Below are 16399 nucleotides of genomic sequence, written 5' to 3'. Positions count from 1 at the left end.
TTAATTGCGTAGATGGAAAGTTGGGGAAGCTGACGGGCTACAGGTTTCGGGCTATCTTAAGCCCCGCTGGTACTACGGGTCCGTGCTGCAGCAGTGCTTCCTGGGAGATGTAGTCTGCTGACCTGAAACGAGGGCGGTCGCCCGCCGACCGCGCACCTCTCGGGGAAGGTCCTGGCCCACCTGGCCCGGCGCGCGGCCCTGCGCCTGCCGACGCCACGCCGCGCTCCCGCCGTGCTCCGGCCACTCCTATTCTTCGGCTGACCCCTGGTGGTCACGTGGAGCTGCTCGCCACGCAAGTCTGGGTCCTTCTGCGAGCCCCCGGGGTCCTCGCGGCCGGGAAGGCGCTCCGGAGCTGCCTGTTCGCGCGAGAGTTTGGAGGGGCGGGTGTGGGGTCGGTCCCCGGTGTGGGGCTCGCGCCGCCGCGCCCCGGACCCCGCTTGGGCGCCGGCTTAGAGCGCGGGGAGCCGGGGCCGGCAGTCGCCGGGGCGGACGTACCCGGGAAGAGCCGGCGCGCCCCGGGGAAGCCTGGGCAGCCCGCTCCCCAGCCGCCAGGTGCTGGGTCCGGCGCCGAAGGGCGAGTGCGGCCGTCTTGGAGCGCCTGGGCCACGGCGGCGGCCCCGGGAGCAGAGGTGGGACGGCTGCGAGCGGCACCGAGAGTCGGGGGTGGCCCGGAGCGAGGGCAGAGGCGGCGTCCCGAGAAGGGGGCTGGTGCGCGCGGGAGTAGGCAGCAGGCGGGGGCGCGGGCGCGGGCATCCACGCTGCTGGCTGCACGTAGGCCGGTCGCCGAGCGCTCTTCTCCCGCCCGCCGCCGCGCCGCTTCCCGGCCGCAGTCGGCCGCCCCGCTCCTCGCCCGCCGCCGCTCCGCAGCTGCCCCGTCACCCTGGGAGCCCCCGCGGCCGAAGCTGAAGGACCGACAAGTGGGGCCTCACCTGTCACCACAGTGTCTGAGGCTGAGCCCCGAGTTTGGAGGGGGAGGCCGAGCCCTCTAGCGCTGGGCACACAGGAGCCCCTTTGTGCCCTGGCCATTTCCTGAAAAAGAGAGCCAGAGTCACAGTGCGATCTTTGTAGGCCTCGGGATGAGGGATTGCTGGGACTGGGAATGGAGCCGGCTGCTCACACCTATGTTTTATTCCAACCCAAACCCAGGTGGAGCCACCCCATCACGCTAAAGATGAAAGGCTGGGGTTGTCTGGCCCTGCTTCTGGGGGCCCTGCTGGGAACTGCCTGGGCCCGGAGGAGCCAGGATCTACACTGTGGAGGTAAGGGCACAAAGAGAAAAAGTGAGAAGGAGGGTGGGAAGACAGAGCCTTGGGAGAGCATGAGATCCAGGGTCTGGGAGAAGGATGAATGGAAATCCCTGGGTGATTCCTTTCTCCCCTCCTCCCTCCTCCTTTCCCTCCCCTCACACCAGCTTGCAGGGCTCTGGTGGATGAACTAGAGTGGGAAATTGCCCAGGTGGATCCCAAGAAGACCATTCAGATGGGCTCTTTCCGAATCAATCCAGATGGCAGCCAGTCAGTGGTGGAGGTAACTGTTACTGCTCCCCCAAATAAAGTAGCTCACTCTGACTTTGAATGAGAAGTCAACTAATTTAGAAGGACCTTGGTTTAATAGAAGTGAAGAAAACATTGACCCAGAGAGGTATCTAAAAGATTGGGCTGTCTCGTTTGTAAGAGGTTAGAGGCTTATACTCTATGTGCTTGCTTCCTGGCTCCAAACCTTAATACTTTATTTCTGCTGTAGTTAGCAAACCCTAATCAATCCCCTTCTCCACATCCTTAATTCATGTCACTCAGTTTTTACTGTGGCACAATTCGTATATATACAAACATTCATTCAAAAAAAAAAAAAAAAAGGAGGGCTTATCCTTGTATTTAGGAAATTTATGTTTTAGTGGAAAACATAGCAAATATACAAAGCTGTATCTAGTGAGCATCTGTAAAGAAAAGTTAAGGCTATGATGTTTGTGAGATGCTTTAATAATTGTTATTCTCAAAGCCTACACTATCTCACTAATGCTCCTATTGAGGACAGATATTAGTATTATTTAATACAAAGAAAGAAAAGCTTACACCCAAAAGAATTAAGGAAATTCAATTAGCTTACACCCAAAAGAATTAAGGAAATTCAAGGGGAAAGGACACATAGGTGACTAGGATTATCTGGAATTTGTAGCCGAGGACACTTGTTTTATTTCTTGGGATTGTATAGTGAGGTAAAATAAGATTATATATTTGAAAGTACTTAGGAACTATACAATAAACTATTGTTTTTAATTAGGGAAGGCTTTTTAGAATAGGTTGGTTGAACTAGATTTGGAAGGAAAAGTAAGGATGTAAATTACTGATGTACAGACGTAGAAGAATGTGACCCAAGGCTGAGGACATTTCTAGGTGCCTTATGCTCGCTCAGAGGCCCACCTCACAGAGCTGCTAGAGGAGGTATGTGACCGGATGAAGGAGTATGGGGAACAGATTGACCCCTCCACGCACCGCAAGAACTACGTACGTGTAGTGGGCCGGAATGGAGAATCCAGTGAACTGGACCTACAGGGCATCCGAATTGATTCAGACATCAGTGGCACTCTCAAGTTTGCGGTGAGCTTTGGGAGTGGGTACTGGTGTTTGAAGATTGGGAGTTATTGGAGAGCCTAATGGCAAGTTGTGCTAAAATCCTCCTCCTCTCTGGAGGTGAAGGCAAAAGGCTTCTTGCTGCCCTCTCTCACTCATTTCTCCCTTGGGTTGACAGTGTGAGAGCATTGTGGAGGAATATGAGGACGAACTCATTGAATTCTTTTCCCGAGAGGCTGACAATGTTAAAGACAAACTTTGTAGTAAGCGAACAGGTAAACAACTCCCGCTTTACTGCCTGTCCTCACAGTCCTTTGGAATTTGGCACATTCTCTAGCATGTTCCTCTACCTCCCACCCCCACCTCCCATCCTCTGATATTAGGTCAAGAGTTCCTTTCCATTACCTGTGACTTAGGGACTAGGGTTGTTCCTCTCCATGCTCTTATCAGCTTTCAGAATTTGTGGCTGCCTCATCTGAGATACAGATGAAAGGACAGGGGGAATGTTTTGTCATTTAAAAGGATTTGCTCTGGAAAATGGTGGTTGGTGTGTGCCTGTTTGGTGTTGGGTATTTTCTTGATAGTGGCACATATGGGTATGAGAGTGGCATTTTCCTTCAAACTGTTATATGCTATTTGCAGATCTATGTGACCATGCCCTGCACATATCGCATGATGAGCTATGAACCACTGGAGCGGCCCAGACTGGCAGGCTTGATGGATCACCCCCAGGAGGGGAAGAGGGTGGCAATGCCTTTTATATTATGTTTTTACTGAAATGAACTGAAAAATTGTGAAACCCAAAGTATGAACTGTGTTGTCTTTTCATGCCCAGAATCAACCCTTACAAGTAGGCTTTGAAGATAGGGGATTCCAGATAGGAAAGGAAAGGGAGGGAAGAGCTTTGGAAGTGGTGTAGCATGAAGGTAGGAGGAGTCTGATGAGGCTTTCATTCTTTTGCCGTCTGAGATTCCATTCTTGCTGGACTCACAAACTAGATAAGCATTTATCAGTGCTTACTCAATACCATGTGTTTAGAGTATAATTGTGGAGAGAAGAGGAACTTCTGTGAATAAGCAAGGGAACATAGGTAAGTGTATGGTAGTACGGGATTCTAGAAATTTCTTGTATTTATACTAATGAAGCATAAAGTAAGACAGAGCTTGATCTTGAAAGAAATAATAGACATGCATTATTCTTCCCTTCCTGCTCTTCCAGATGGAGGGATCAGCAGTAGCACACAGAAAGGGGATATGATCAACTCATCTGAAAAGTAAGGGCTTTATCAGATAGGGAGAGATGAGGGTTATTTAATGAAGCCCCTTGCTTGCTGGCCTAAGCTTTTAGATTTGATGCCAACTGCAACACTAAAGTATATCTTTATCATCTCCATCTATCACTCTGGACTGTAAGTCTGTCCCCACTTTGTATGTGTGGAGATTCTGTACTGGGGCACAGGGATGAAAACCTAAAGGATACCTTCTTTGAGGAGCTTCTTAAACACCCTGATCCCGAGAGGTGTGTCTGTCTCAGGGTTTGGAATGGAACATTTCTTTCTTTCTTTCTTTTTTTTTTTTTTTTGGAATGGAACATTTCTATCCCAGAATGCCTCAGGGAGAGAATACCTGAATAAACATTTTGAAGACTTTTAAAATTAAACATTTTGAATCTAAAGGGACCTTGGAGGTCATCTCATTCACCCTGCCCATTTTATAGATGAAAAAACTGAGTTCCAGGGATACCACAGGTCCTGAAGTTCTGTAGTGCCAAAATTGGATCCATAAGTTAAAGTTCCCAAGTGTCAGTCTGATCTAAGATAGCTATAAAGTAGCTTCTGTTTTCTTTTTTTCTCTTAATAATACCTTGCACTAAGCCTGGCACACAAAGTGATTGGGTTCAATGAAGCCTTCTTGTACCATAAGTCCCTGTGAAATCTAACAGAAGCACTAGTTTGGAGCAAGCATCCTGATATTAGTTGACAGCTAAACTCAGGATCCTAGTATTAATTCCTTTTTTTTTTTTTTTAAGATTTTATTTATTTATTCATGAGAGACACAGAGAGAGGCAGAGACACAGGCAGAGGGAGAAGCAGGCTCCATGCTGGGAGCCCGACGTGGGACTCGATCCCGGGACTCCAGGATCATGCCCTAGGCCAAAGGGGCAGGTGCCAAACCATTGAGCCACCCAGGGATCCCCGTATTAATTCCTTCTTTTCTCATCAGACATAGGAAATGCTGTATCCTGTCAAGTCCATTTTCCAGACCAGCTGTTACTAACCATTTTTTTCTTCTGTGATGCACATGAATAATGTTCACATGCTTCATACCCCTGTATTACCCAGGATTCTGTCCATTGCCTTGTGTCCAAAAACTTACTCTTCCATCAGAGAGCTTATCAGAAGTGTGAGAGTATTCTTATAGGGAACTTGAAATTGTTTTAATGTACAAGAAAGAAAATTAGTTACAAATTTTAATAAAATACTGTTAGTTGGTAATAAGTTACTTTTGATATGTCCCCCTAGCCTGTCAAGGTCAGCAGTTAACTCTCCAGCCCAGAGTCTTGCCATTGCTACCCAGGGGTGTGTCCTACATAGGAAAGAGTGGACATTATCTTCCTTGATTTGATCTTCAGAAGGTTAGGAGGATACAGTTTGCACATCTCTTTATTCATATCACAGGAATTCATGAATTTATCTGAACCCTTCTGGAGGCTCCCTACAACAAATTATTCTAGCCCAGTATTTGGCAGATCAAATAGTAACTTCACATATCTGGTTACACCTTAAGCTTTAGGTGTCTTCTAAATGAGTTTATCAAAATGTTAGAACTTAAAGAAACATTCTCAAAGACAGTATACAATGAGATCTGGATGTGACTAAGAAAATTTATTATGTGAAAATCTAGTCCTTTAAAAATAAGTTTTAGGGGCACCTGGGTGGCTCAGTCAGTTGAACATCTACCTTCGGCTCAGGTCATGATCCCAGGGTCCTGGGTCAAGCCCTGCATTGGGCTTCCTGCACAACGAGGAGCCTGCTTCTCTCTCTCTTGCTTACTCTTTCAAATAAAATCTTTAACAAAAAATAAAAATAAGTTTTAGAGAGTTTTTATGCTGTTAAAGAGGATTAAGAGGAGGGATAAGAGTCCTTTAAATATAGGACAGGGATGACTAGGAAGGGCAAAGGAACTAGTATATGGTGAATATTCATAACAAGCACATATACTTTATTTAATCTTAACAGTTCTAAGAAGTAGATGTTATTCCCATTTTACAGATGAAGAAACTAAGCTCAAAGAGGTTGTGTCATGGGGAGTCAAGACTTCCATGAGCCAAGACTTAGTGATCGTCTTATCCCTAGGCCACTGGTCTGTTATATCTCATTCCCTGTAGTGGATTCTCCATGTAGTCCCCAGTGTCTGTGTACACTAGTACTTTTGTTTGAAAACTACCTCTAAGTTTGGACACATGCCCTCTGACTCTAATAATCAATAGTGAAAAGGCATTCTATCCAACTTTCAGCTATCTCTCCAGACGGATTATTCATTGAAGAAATCTATCCTACTCCTTGGTCACTTTAGGTGCTAAATGTTCGTCTCTCATACCTTTATTTCAGGTATGGATGTACAAAGGTTTTACAGATAAGGGGATCCCTGGGTGGCGCAGCGGTTTAGCGCCTGCCTTTGGCCCAGGGCGCGATCCTGGAGACCCGGGATCGAATCCCACGTCGGGCTCCCGGTGCATGGAGCCTGCTTCTCCCTCTGCCTATGTCTCTGCCTCTCTCTCTCTCTCTGTGTGACTATCATAAATAAATAAAAAATAAAAAAAAATTTGCTACAGATAAGTAAGACTATAGTTTTTATTTTATAAAATGTTTAAAAATATAGAACACACACACACACACAAAAATATAGAACACATTGAGCTGATGTGCCCAGGAGGCAGTTAACAATGACTCAGAAGTCCCCATCCTGAGTTGCAGCTGATAATTCACATTCATCACCATAAAAACAATACAGCTTAGTAGTTAAGATACAGCTTCTGGCCAATTATGAACTATAATCCTTAGCTGGATACTTTAAACCTTGGTTTCCTCCTCTGTAAAGATACTATTACCTACATCCCTTAGACTTGTTGTGAGGATTAATTTTAAGATAATGGGTGTACCATATTTATATAGTACCTGAAAATTGTAAGTATACATTTTTTTTTTTTTAAGATTTTATTTATTTACTCATGAGAGGCAGAGACAGGCAAAGGGAGAAGCAGGCTCCATTTGGGGAGCCCGATGTGGGACTCAATCCCAGGACTCTGGGATAAGGCCCTGAGCCAAAGGCAGATGCTCAACTGCTGAGTCACCTGGGCATCCCTGTAAGTATAAATTTTAGCTATTACTGATACAGGCAGTTTAAGTTGAAGTTTGGATTGCATTCCCCTCACCCCCAGCTTACCCATAGCCACCAGGGGGCACCATTGCCTCTTCATTTTAAAGAGGATCTTGCAAGGTCAATATGACCTCAATTGTCAGCCTTCTCTCCATTGCCCCCTCTCCTCAGGCACTTAGTTGTATTTGGACCTAATGCTCATTTGGTTGCTTTATTCATAGCAGTCCTCCCTTTCTTCTCTCTTCCCCAGGTCCCATTCACATTTAGAAAGAGATTCTAAGTTAGCTTCTGTGAAGTAACATTTAGTCCTTCTGATCCCTGGGCTTTCCCACTGGCTTTATAGTAGTTGACGTCAAGACTAAACAACTTCAAAACAAGCCCATAAAGCCTTCATAACACTAGTCTCCAGGACACGGTGTCAAAAGCACTGCTGTTTCTCACCTTCCCTCCAATCATTAGAGCTCCAAAGTAGGTTACCCTTATGGCCACTCTGATTTATCTCTTTGAGTGGGGGGCACCTGGCTGGTTCAGAAGGTAAAGCATGCAATTCTTGATATCATGGTTGTGAGTTTGAGTCCCACATTAGGTGCAGAGATTACTTAAATAAAATTTTGGGGACGCCTGAGTGGCTCAGCAGTTGAGCATCTGCCTTCAGCTCAGGTTGTGATCTTGGAGTCCCAGGATCAAGTCCCGCATTGGGCTCCTTGCATGGAGCCTGCTTCTCCCTCTGCCTGTGTCTCTGCCTCTCTGTGTGTCTCTCATGAATAAATAAATACTTAAAAAAAATAAAAACATTTTAATAATAATAGTTAATATCCCTTTGGTAGCCTCATCCTGAAAATGCCTCCTGTCTTGCGGGCACTGGAGTTCAGGCCCCTGGTCAGCTGGTTGGTGTCTGTGGATAATTAACTAGAGAGCAGAAACCAGGTCAGACTATTCTAGGGTTAGGAGGAAATATCTGTAAGATACTAAATTGGGAGCAAATATTGATAAGTGGAACTTTGAAGTCACCGAGAAGGTAGTTGAGGTCAATGTTCCTTTGGGGCTCTGCCTGGCTTTTCTTTATGAAGTTCCTTCCTAAGTCCTACCTATCTGAACCCTAAATCAGAGGAGTATTGGTTGGTAGGTCTGAAACTAAGTACAAGGTAACTTGGGAAGAGAAATAGTGGCTTTCTTTCTCTTTCCCACTCAAGCTATAAACCAGGTTCTTTATAAAAGAGGTCTATCGGGATCCCTGGGTGGCGCAGCGGTTTGGCGCCTGCCTTTGGCCCAGGGTGCGCGATCCTGGGGACCTGGGATCGAATCTCACTAGGGCTCCCGGTGCATGGAGCCTGCTTCTCCCTCTGCCTATGTCTCTACCTCTCTCTCACTGTGTGCCTATCATGAATAAATAAAATAAAATAAATAAAAATAAATGAGGTCTATCTAAGGGCAGCCCTGGTGGCTCAGCGGTTTAGCTCGGCCTTCAGCCCTGGGGGTGTGATCCTGGAGACACGGGGTCTAGGCGCATGTCAGGCTCCCTGCATGGAGCCTGCTTCTCCCTCTGCTTGTGTCTGCCTCTCTCTTTCTCTCTCTCTCACCCTCTGTGTGTGTGTCTCTCTCTCATGAATAAATAAAATCTTAAAAAAAAAAAAAAAGGTCTATCTAAACCTGGTTTAGGTGGTACTGAGACTTCTGAATCTTGTTACTGCTCTGTGAAGAGATAAAAGAACTGTTTATTTGGGGCTTGGGGTTTGTAGATAAGGTGCCCTGGTCCTTGGGCCAGTTTCACCGTGCCCCTAGGTCAATGACAATGATACTCTTAGGAAGTGCAAAGGTCCTGAGGTCTTGTCTTCCTAGAGAAGTTAGTCAAGAGTGATATGAAAGATCACTTTAGTACTGTGGTTCATTTAATGATCCCTGGCAAGCATAGGATAAGAGTGTACAGAAGACAGCCAAGTAGGAGCAGGGGTCCAGAAGCTCCATGGAAGTGATGTGACAAAAGGAGAGGGTGCTTAATGCCTGATTTTGGATGTGGGGCTGGTCTGCAACTTTTGCCCTTATGTCTGGCTAGATGTGGGGTGAACTGGCTGCATGGGGTTATGTGACTAGAGTGGCTGAGACCCAGAGGTTCTGGCCTGTGCTGGAAAACTGTCATTTTTCTTTTTAAGATTTTTTTTTTTTAAGTAATCTCTACACCCAAGGTGGGGCTCCAGCCTACAACCCCGATATCAAGAGTGGTATGCTCCACCGGCTGAGCCAGGTAGGCGGCCTCAGAAGCCTTCATATTAAGGGGCATCTGTAAGACTTCGACTTCCCCGCACTGGACGCAGAGCTGACGGCCCGTAAACAGCACTGGATACCAGCCTCCCGCCTTTGCCTTCCTTCCCCATGTATTAGGGGTCTCTTTATCTATAAAGATATACCGTGGCCTCGGCTGACCTCAAAGGATCGCCAGGCAGCCAGCGCTGGCATCATAGCCTGTCCACATGACGTCACCTCTAAGGCCATTAAGTCACTGACCAAAGGCATTCCTCAGGAAAGACCGCCAGCTGGTAGGAGGGGCAGGCAGTGGTCGGTGGCCGCGACGGTACAGGATGGGACCGGCTTCCGAGGCCCTCTGAGGTCGGAGTCCTCGGTCAGAGCCCTCCTCCCACACTCCCCTCAGAGCTAACCCCGAACCGCTGAGGGCGAGAAGGGAAGCCGAGGAGGAAGTTAACGGAGTTAGCAGGCACATACTTAGGCAGCTCCGCGCCCCCTCCCGGCCCAGCCCGGCGGTCCAATCCTGCCCGCCGCGCCCGCTGTCAGCGGCTCAGGTCCCGCCCCCGCGGACGCCGGGCCAATGGCCGGGCCCGAGGCGAGTCCCCTGGGAGGGGCGGGAGCGAGTCGGGGCGGGGGGCGGGGCCTCGCCGAGGACCCCGGGCTGGGCGCCGCCGCCGGCTCGTCTCCCCTTTCCCTCAGCCGCCTCCTTTCAACCTTGTCGGCCCGTCGGCGCGGCCCTCGGTGCAGCGGCGGCGGCTCCCCCGGCCGCAGCTCTCCCGGTCCTGCCTCCCCGCCGGAAGCCCGCGTTCGCCCGTCATGGCTCTACTCACTGCGGCCGCCCGGCTCTTCGGAGCCAAGGTGAGCAACTCCGGGAGGGAGCGCGCGGCCCCAGGGTGGGGCTGAGGCGACTGCAGGCCCTCGGGCGCCGGGGTCCCCTCCCCTCCACCTCACACCCCTGCGCGCCTTAAAGGGGCCCGGCGCCTGGCTGGCCGCCAGCCCTCGGTGGCGCTCCCAGGCCATGTGCTCCGCTGGCCTCCTGCCCCCGGGGGTGAAGAGGGCGCTGCCCGCTCCGGCCTGCGGTCTTGGGCGGGCGGAGAGCCCGGACGCTGCTGTCAGCCGGCTCGGCCAGGACGGGGGAGCCCCGGAAAGGAGCTGCCGCTGGAGAGCCTCGGTGTCGTGTGCCTCCGGACTTAGGGGAAGGGCCCGTTGGGGAGAGGGGTGCGGGGGTAGGAGAGGCGGCCGGCGGCCGGCTCCGTGCACTGCCCCTGGTGAGCTGCGCCGTGGCCGGCTTCGGCTTCTGCTTTGCGGAGAGGGCCTTGTCGGCTCCCAAACTGCTTCTTACTGTTTCTCCAACCCAATTTTTGAAGCTTTTAGTGACCGAGCCTTAGCAGTTCTGCTGGTAGAGTGGTACTGGGTCCTCTTTGTCCTTGGGACTCTTGCACTTACTCTTCGTATAGGAGGAGCCTGGGTGGGGTGGAGCCCTTCTGTAAGACCTTCTGCATGATTATCACATAATGATTGCAGAAAGAACCAGAAAGATTTTTCCTCCAAACGGCAGGCCAGAAAGTGAAGATACTGGACTGGAGATAGTGCTGCCAAAGTCACATGACCGGTCCTACTCCTTGCTCACTCAGGCTTAGCTATTGCTTTGAAGTCTACCCAGGAGAGAGCCCTCTCGTTCTTTGAGGCCCTCATTTACTTGAATGTTCGTTCTTGCCTTTGGATCATAGGAATCTTGTTGCAGGTAATGGTGCTTTCAATTTCAAATGGCCAGGGCTTTGGTGCCTGGGTCACTTAACCCTTTAAATAGAGAAACTGCTGTTTTGAGGAGAGAGTCCCAGCCCTTTAATCCAGGCAGGGACAGTCCCACAAGTGACCTTGACTTCTGCAGAGAACTTACACTTTCTCCTGCAGATTAAAGCTGCCAGCACCTGGAGGAAAGGAAAGTCTTAGGATGGCATTGGCGTGCTGTGTGTTAGCTTGCATGGCTGGCAGATGAGGTGAAGCCTGTAGAATCTAGCATGGAGGTTCTTCCGGGTGCCCAGCAGCAGGTGGAGGCTGATCGTTTGGGAGACACTTGTCTTACTTGGGAGACACTTGTCTTACTTGACTGTTGCTTCTGCTGCTGCCAGGGAACAGGGTAAGGAAGGCCCCTTGGGAAATGAGGCGAGTTCTAGATAGTGTTTTGGCAGAATAGGGGACACGACACCATAATTAGCTCATTCCAGAGCTCCTAACCCAGACCAGATCATTTAATCCTTCAGTGATTTTTAAAAGCCTTTAGAATTTAGTTTTTGAATTCATTTTGTTTTTTTAAGCCTCTGGGGAAGCCCAGGAAGCTTTTGGGATGATAGTGCTACATAATTGTAGAATCAGTATTGTTTTGTTTTGTTGACTTTACTGGTAGAAATGATCCTGAGGACCCCAGAAACCTGTAAATTGGAAGCCATTTGAAAGCTTTTGATCCTTAAAAACTAGCAAAGCCCAAAAAACTCCAGTGGAAATTTCCTGAGATCTCAGTAGAATAACCAAGATAGCAAGAAGGAAGCCTGTTCACTTTGTAGCATTGCTAGCACCTGCCTTGAATATTCAGATCAGCCTAAAGCTTAACTGATTTTACTTTTGCTGCTAAGGTAGGCTTTGGAAAGCAAAGAGAATTCATTTCCTGATCTGGGAACACTGACCCCTACCACTTTGATTCTCAAGGTCAGATGTAGTTTCACTTTTCTGAGAAGAGATTTTTTTAACCTTGCTAGGTGACACAAATGCCAGTCATTGTTACATTGTTCCACTCTATCCACTTTCAGGTAATTTAATGAACACCTGAGTTGGAAAGAGATACTAGTTCAGATTATTCGACTTCTTGTTTACCCAAATGAATTTCTACTAAACGGTGGTCTTAGTATTAGCTGTGGATGCCTTATCTTTGTGATGTATTATTTTTTCACATGTGATCTGAGTTTGGATTTGGGTCGGGAGTTAGAGTATGGCCACTGATTTATTTCTGTTCTCTCTTTTAACACTATTGTGACTTAACAAATCATAATTATTTCTTGTACCATTGAGCACTGCTCCTCTAAGCCAAGATGTTCAATGACTTTGAGAAAATCAAGCCAAAAGTGTTAAGTATTTCTACACTTTTTTTTTTTTAAAGAGTTTATTTATTTCTTCATGAGAGACAGAGAGAGAGAGGCAGAGACAGGCAGAGGGAGAAGCAAGCTCCATGCACGAAGCCTGATGCAGGACTCGATCCCGGGACCCCGGGATCACACCCTGAGCCAAAAGCAGATATTCAACTGCTGAACCACCCAGGCGTCCCTCTAGACTTTTTCAAGACATGTATTTAATACTTATAATTCCTTTACAGTAGATCTACATCACTGAACGTGTTTTGTATTAATCCTAGTTAGAAATCGGGTTCAACAAAAGTTAAGTTTTTTCTGTGAAATATTAGCTAGGCTCTCAGTTCAGAACTTTTATTTTATTTTTTTAATGTTTTAAGTTGGGAATCCCCGGGTGGCTCAGCGGTTTGGCGCCTGCCTTTGGCCCAGGGTACAATCCTGGAGTCCGGGGATCGAGTCCCGCATCAGGTTCCCGGCATGGAGGGAGCCTGCTTCTCCCTTTTCCTGTGTCTCTGCCTCTCTCTCTCTCTGTGTCTATCATAAAAATAAATAAATAAATATAAATAAATCTTTTTTAAAGATGTTTTAAGTTTATTTATTTAAGTAATCTCTACACCCAACATGGGGCTTGAACCCACGACCTCAAGATTAAGAGTCACATGCTCTTTCAACTGAGCCAGCCAGGCACTCTGTACAGCCTAGAACTTTTAAAGGCAAGCACCCAAATCTATGTGTCTTCACTTTGATTATCAGCCTGCTCAAAGGGATGTCAGTTCCTTGGTGCTTGCTAGGTGGGCTGAAGATGAAAAATGGAGAGTAAATCCTCCTCATGTGCTACTGGTGGGATAACTGCATTTGTCTATCCTAGTGGCCTTTTTTAAGATTTTATTTATATTTATTCATGAGAGAGGCAGAGATAGGGGAGGGATAATGGGACTCATCCGGGGATCACTACCTAAGCCAAAGGTAGATGTTCAACCACTGAGCCACCCAGGTACGTGCCCCCCAGTGGCCTTTAGATTGTTAACAGATGAATGCATGGGTGTGGGGAAGCACTGCTAAAGTAGATCATTAGAAAGGTGAAGGCTGGCATTCTTGTTTCTTTAGAATCCAAGTGGGCAGAAGGCAGGAAGCCAGATGTGGTGGATCTCTCTAAAGCTACATAGTAATTCTTTTTGCCCTTCAGTGCTCTATGTGATAGAGTTGAGTAGGGCATGAAATTTAAAACAGTAGTGAAGGGCCGCCCAGGTGGCTCAGCAGTTTAGCACGGCCTTCAGCTCAGGGCCTGATCCTGGAGATCTGGGATCCCTGCAGGGAGCCTACTTCTCCCTCTGCCTGTGTCTCTGCCTCTCTCTCTCTCTCTCTCTCTCTGTGTCTCTCATGAATAAATTAAAATCTTAAAAAATTTTTTTTAATTTTTATTTATTTATGATAGTCACAGAGAGAGAGAGGCAGAGACATAGGCAGAGGGAGAAGCAGGCTCCATGCACCGGGAGCCCGATGTGGGACTCGATCCTGGGTCTCCAGGATCGCGCCCTGGGCCAAAGGCAAGCGCCAAACCGCTGCGCAACCCAGGGATCCCGAATAAATTAAAATCTTAAAAAAAGAAAAGAAACAGTAGTGAAGCAAAGTTAGCAATAGGTCTTTAAAAAAAAAAATAAGATTTTATTTATTCATGAGAGACACAGAGAGGCAGAGACACAGGCAGAGGGGAGAAGCAGACTCCCTGCCGGGAGCCCCATGCTGGACTTGATCCCGGGTCTCCAGGATCAGGCCCTGAGCTGAAGGCAGCGCAAAACCGCTGAGCCACCCAGGAATCCCAGCAATTGGTCTTTCTGAGCATATGACTGTCTTTCATTTTTTGACTCAAATACCCAAAATCTTTTTTTTTTTTTAAGATTTTTTTTTTTTAATTTTATTTATTTATTTACGGTAGTCACAGAGAGAGAGAGAGAGGCAGAGAGAGAAGCAGGCTCCATGCACCGGGAGCCCGACGTGGGATTCGATCCCGGGTCTCCAGGATCACGCCCTGAGCCAAAGGCAGGCGCCAAACCACTGCGCCACCCAGGGATCCCTATTTATTTTTTAAAATATTTTATTTATTTATTAATGAGAGACACAGACTGAGAAAGAGAGGCAGAGACACAGGCAGAGGGAGAAGCAGGCTCCATGCAGGGAGCCCGACATGGGACTCTATCCCGGGTCTCCAGGATCACGCCCTGGGCTCAAGGCGGCGCTAAACCGCTGAACTGCCTGGGCTGCCGGGATAAATAAAATCTTAAAACAAACTCCTAGTGGAAGTGAGAGCAGTATTTAGTTCTCAGAAAACTAATAGGACAGCAGATTCTATATGCTTTACTCACCTGTGTACACTTAGTGTGTATAGAATAAGTAGATGTTTAGAAAATAATTGTTTGTTAATTTTATTTATTTATTTATTTACTTATTTATTTATTTATTTATTTATGAATGATAGTCACACACACAGAGAGAGGCAGAGACACAGGCAGAGGGAGAAGCAGGCTCCATGCACCGGGAGCCCTACGTGAGATTCGATCCCAGGTCCCCAGGATCCCGCGCCCTGGGCCAAAGGCAGGCGCTAAACCATTGCGCCACCCAGGGATCCCCCAGAAAATAATTGTTAAAGAACTGTAAAGATTTCTACTGAAAGGAAAGTTTAGGGCTCTTGATTCTTTTCTGAGGTCTTTGGTGGTCTTCCTTGGAGTGAGTCTTTAGGGAAGAGTCTGTTAGAAAATGACAATTAGGTAGAATTATTAAGGAAACTCATGAGTATGAAGGAGCTCAAGGTATGAAATCTGAAGATTACCGTGCTCAGGCTATTAAGCAGCCTGATCGAGGAGTGCAGGCCGACTTCCAGTATCACCATTGTGAAACACAGATGTTAAAAGGCTTTAGTTTTCTGACCTGGTTCTGGGGAGAGAGGAGTCTTTGTCCTGTGCGTGTTCTTTTTCCTTTAATGCAGGTTGTTCCTTCTTCATTGGAAGCCTTTGCAGCACAACAAGATTTTTCCTACCAGTTATTAGTGCATTATGTTTGCTTCATCAACTAAGCCAGTTCTGCTGGCTTGGCAAGCTCTGATCTTTTTTCGATGAAGGGCAAGGGCTCTATTAAAATCAGGAGCATCTCTCTCAGGCTTTTAATGTTGGAGCTCTTGGATATGTTGCAGGGCATGTTCTAAATATGCCTAGGATGGAGGATCAAAGAAAATTTGGCCCTTCCCCTTTGGAGTAAAGGTCCTAAGTGTGGATCAATGATGACAATAGGTTAAGAGGAATAAGAGGGAAATAACCACTTTTTAAAGTGCTCTTTCAAATAGGACTCTGCTGTTCCTAGAATTTGAGGGAGGAGGGAGTAGTTTCAGATGATTTTTGGTGAATTGGCCAATACCCTATTCCAGAAATACCTTAAGTATTATAGGCAAGGCAAGTGCTTGGCAGAATTTCCTGCATGTACTAAGTCCTTTTCCTCTCTTGTCCCTTTAAGGTGGAAGTTCTTTTAATTACATTTTTCTATTGTAGCACAGTTGAGAGCTACAGCGCACTTCCATCAATAATAGCAGACTCACTATAAGTTCTTGCAAGGGGTGGCAGCGTTTGAGATTTAAAAAAGCCTCTTACTGATTGTAACCACCTACCCCCTACCCTGTAGCGAATTCGTTGTCAGACACGTGAGCCAGGCCCTTGTCTTTGGAAGCAGCTCTCTCCATCTCTCCACCTGAAGGAGCTGACCTGTTGAATAAGGTGACTCCCTGATTCACCTGACAGCTGCTGTTCCAGTAGGGTGACTCACCACGTGGCGTGCTACTGGAAGGCAAAAGCCTAGTTGCCACGCCTCAAGAATTAGAGGGAGGAGCTGGTAGGTGAAAGTTCAGGGATGACTCAGAGATTTGTAATCTGCCTGTCTCATCAGTGAGTATAGTCTGAATGTACTATACAAAGCTATTCAGCAGGTTTCTTTGGCAGCTAGGAGGTAGGTGAAATGAGGTGTGTAACCTTGGGTATAACAGTCCTCCAGTCTCTCCTTTCTAGTCATTTATTCTGCTGGGTAGTTAGATTTGTTTCCTCTC

General features: G+C 47.4%; 1 protein-coding gene across 3 annotated transcripts in view; it reads left to right on the top strand.

Annotated features, from left to right (window-relative positions):
* The first annotated feature begins 410 nt into the window (after window positions 1-410).
* The window catches only part of LOC112678018 (protein canopy homolog 2), a 36941-nt gene continuing 20952 nt past the window's right edge, over window positions 411-16399 (top strand). Inside the window, exons 1-6 of one of the 3 annotated variants that reach the window (XM_025476990.3) lie at window positions 411-629; window positions 1147-1259; window positions 1412-1527; window positions 2394-2597; window positions 2749-2845; window positions 3213-3375. In XM_025476990.3, coding sequence (XP_025332775.1) covers window positions 1172-1259; window positions 1412-1527; window positions 2394-2597; window positions 2749-2845; window positions 3213-3256 — 549 coding nt within the window. In that variant the 5' untranslated portion in view covers window positions 411-629; window positions 1147-1171 and the 3' untranslated portion in view covers window positions 3257-3375. Of the gene's footprint in view, window positions 630-1146; window positions 1260-1411; window positions 1528-2393; window positions 2598-2748; window positions 2846-3212; window positions 3376-9625; window positions 10049-16399 lie in introns of those variants that run through there. The other 2 variants (XM_049115665.1, XM_025476993.3) reach the window with 2 other exon arrangements.

Source organism: Canis lupus, chromosome 10 (assembly GCF_003254725.2).
Source record: "Canis lupus dingo isolate Sandy chromosome 10, ASM325472v2, whole genome shotgun sequence".
NCBI classification, from domain to species: domain Eukaryota; kingdom Metazoa; phylum Chordata; class Mammalia; order Carnivora; family Canidae; genus Canis; species Canis lupus.
Note: the sequence above shows the minus strand (reverse complement) of the source record. Positions and strands in the feature narration are given on the sequence as shown.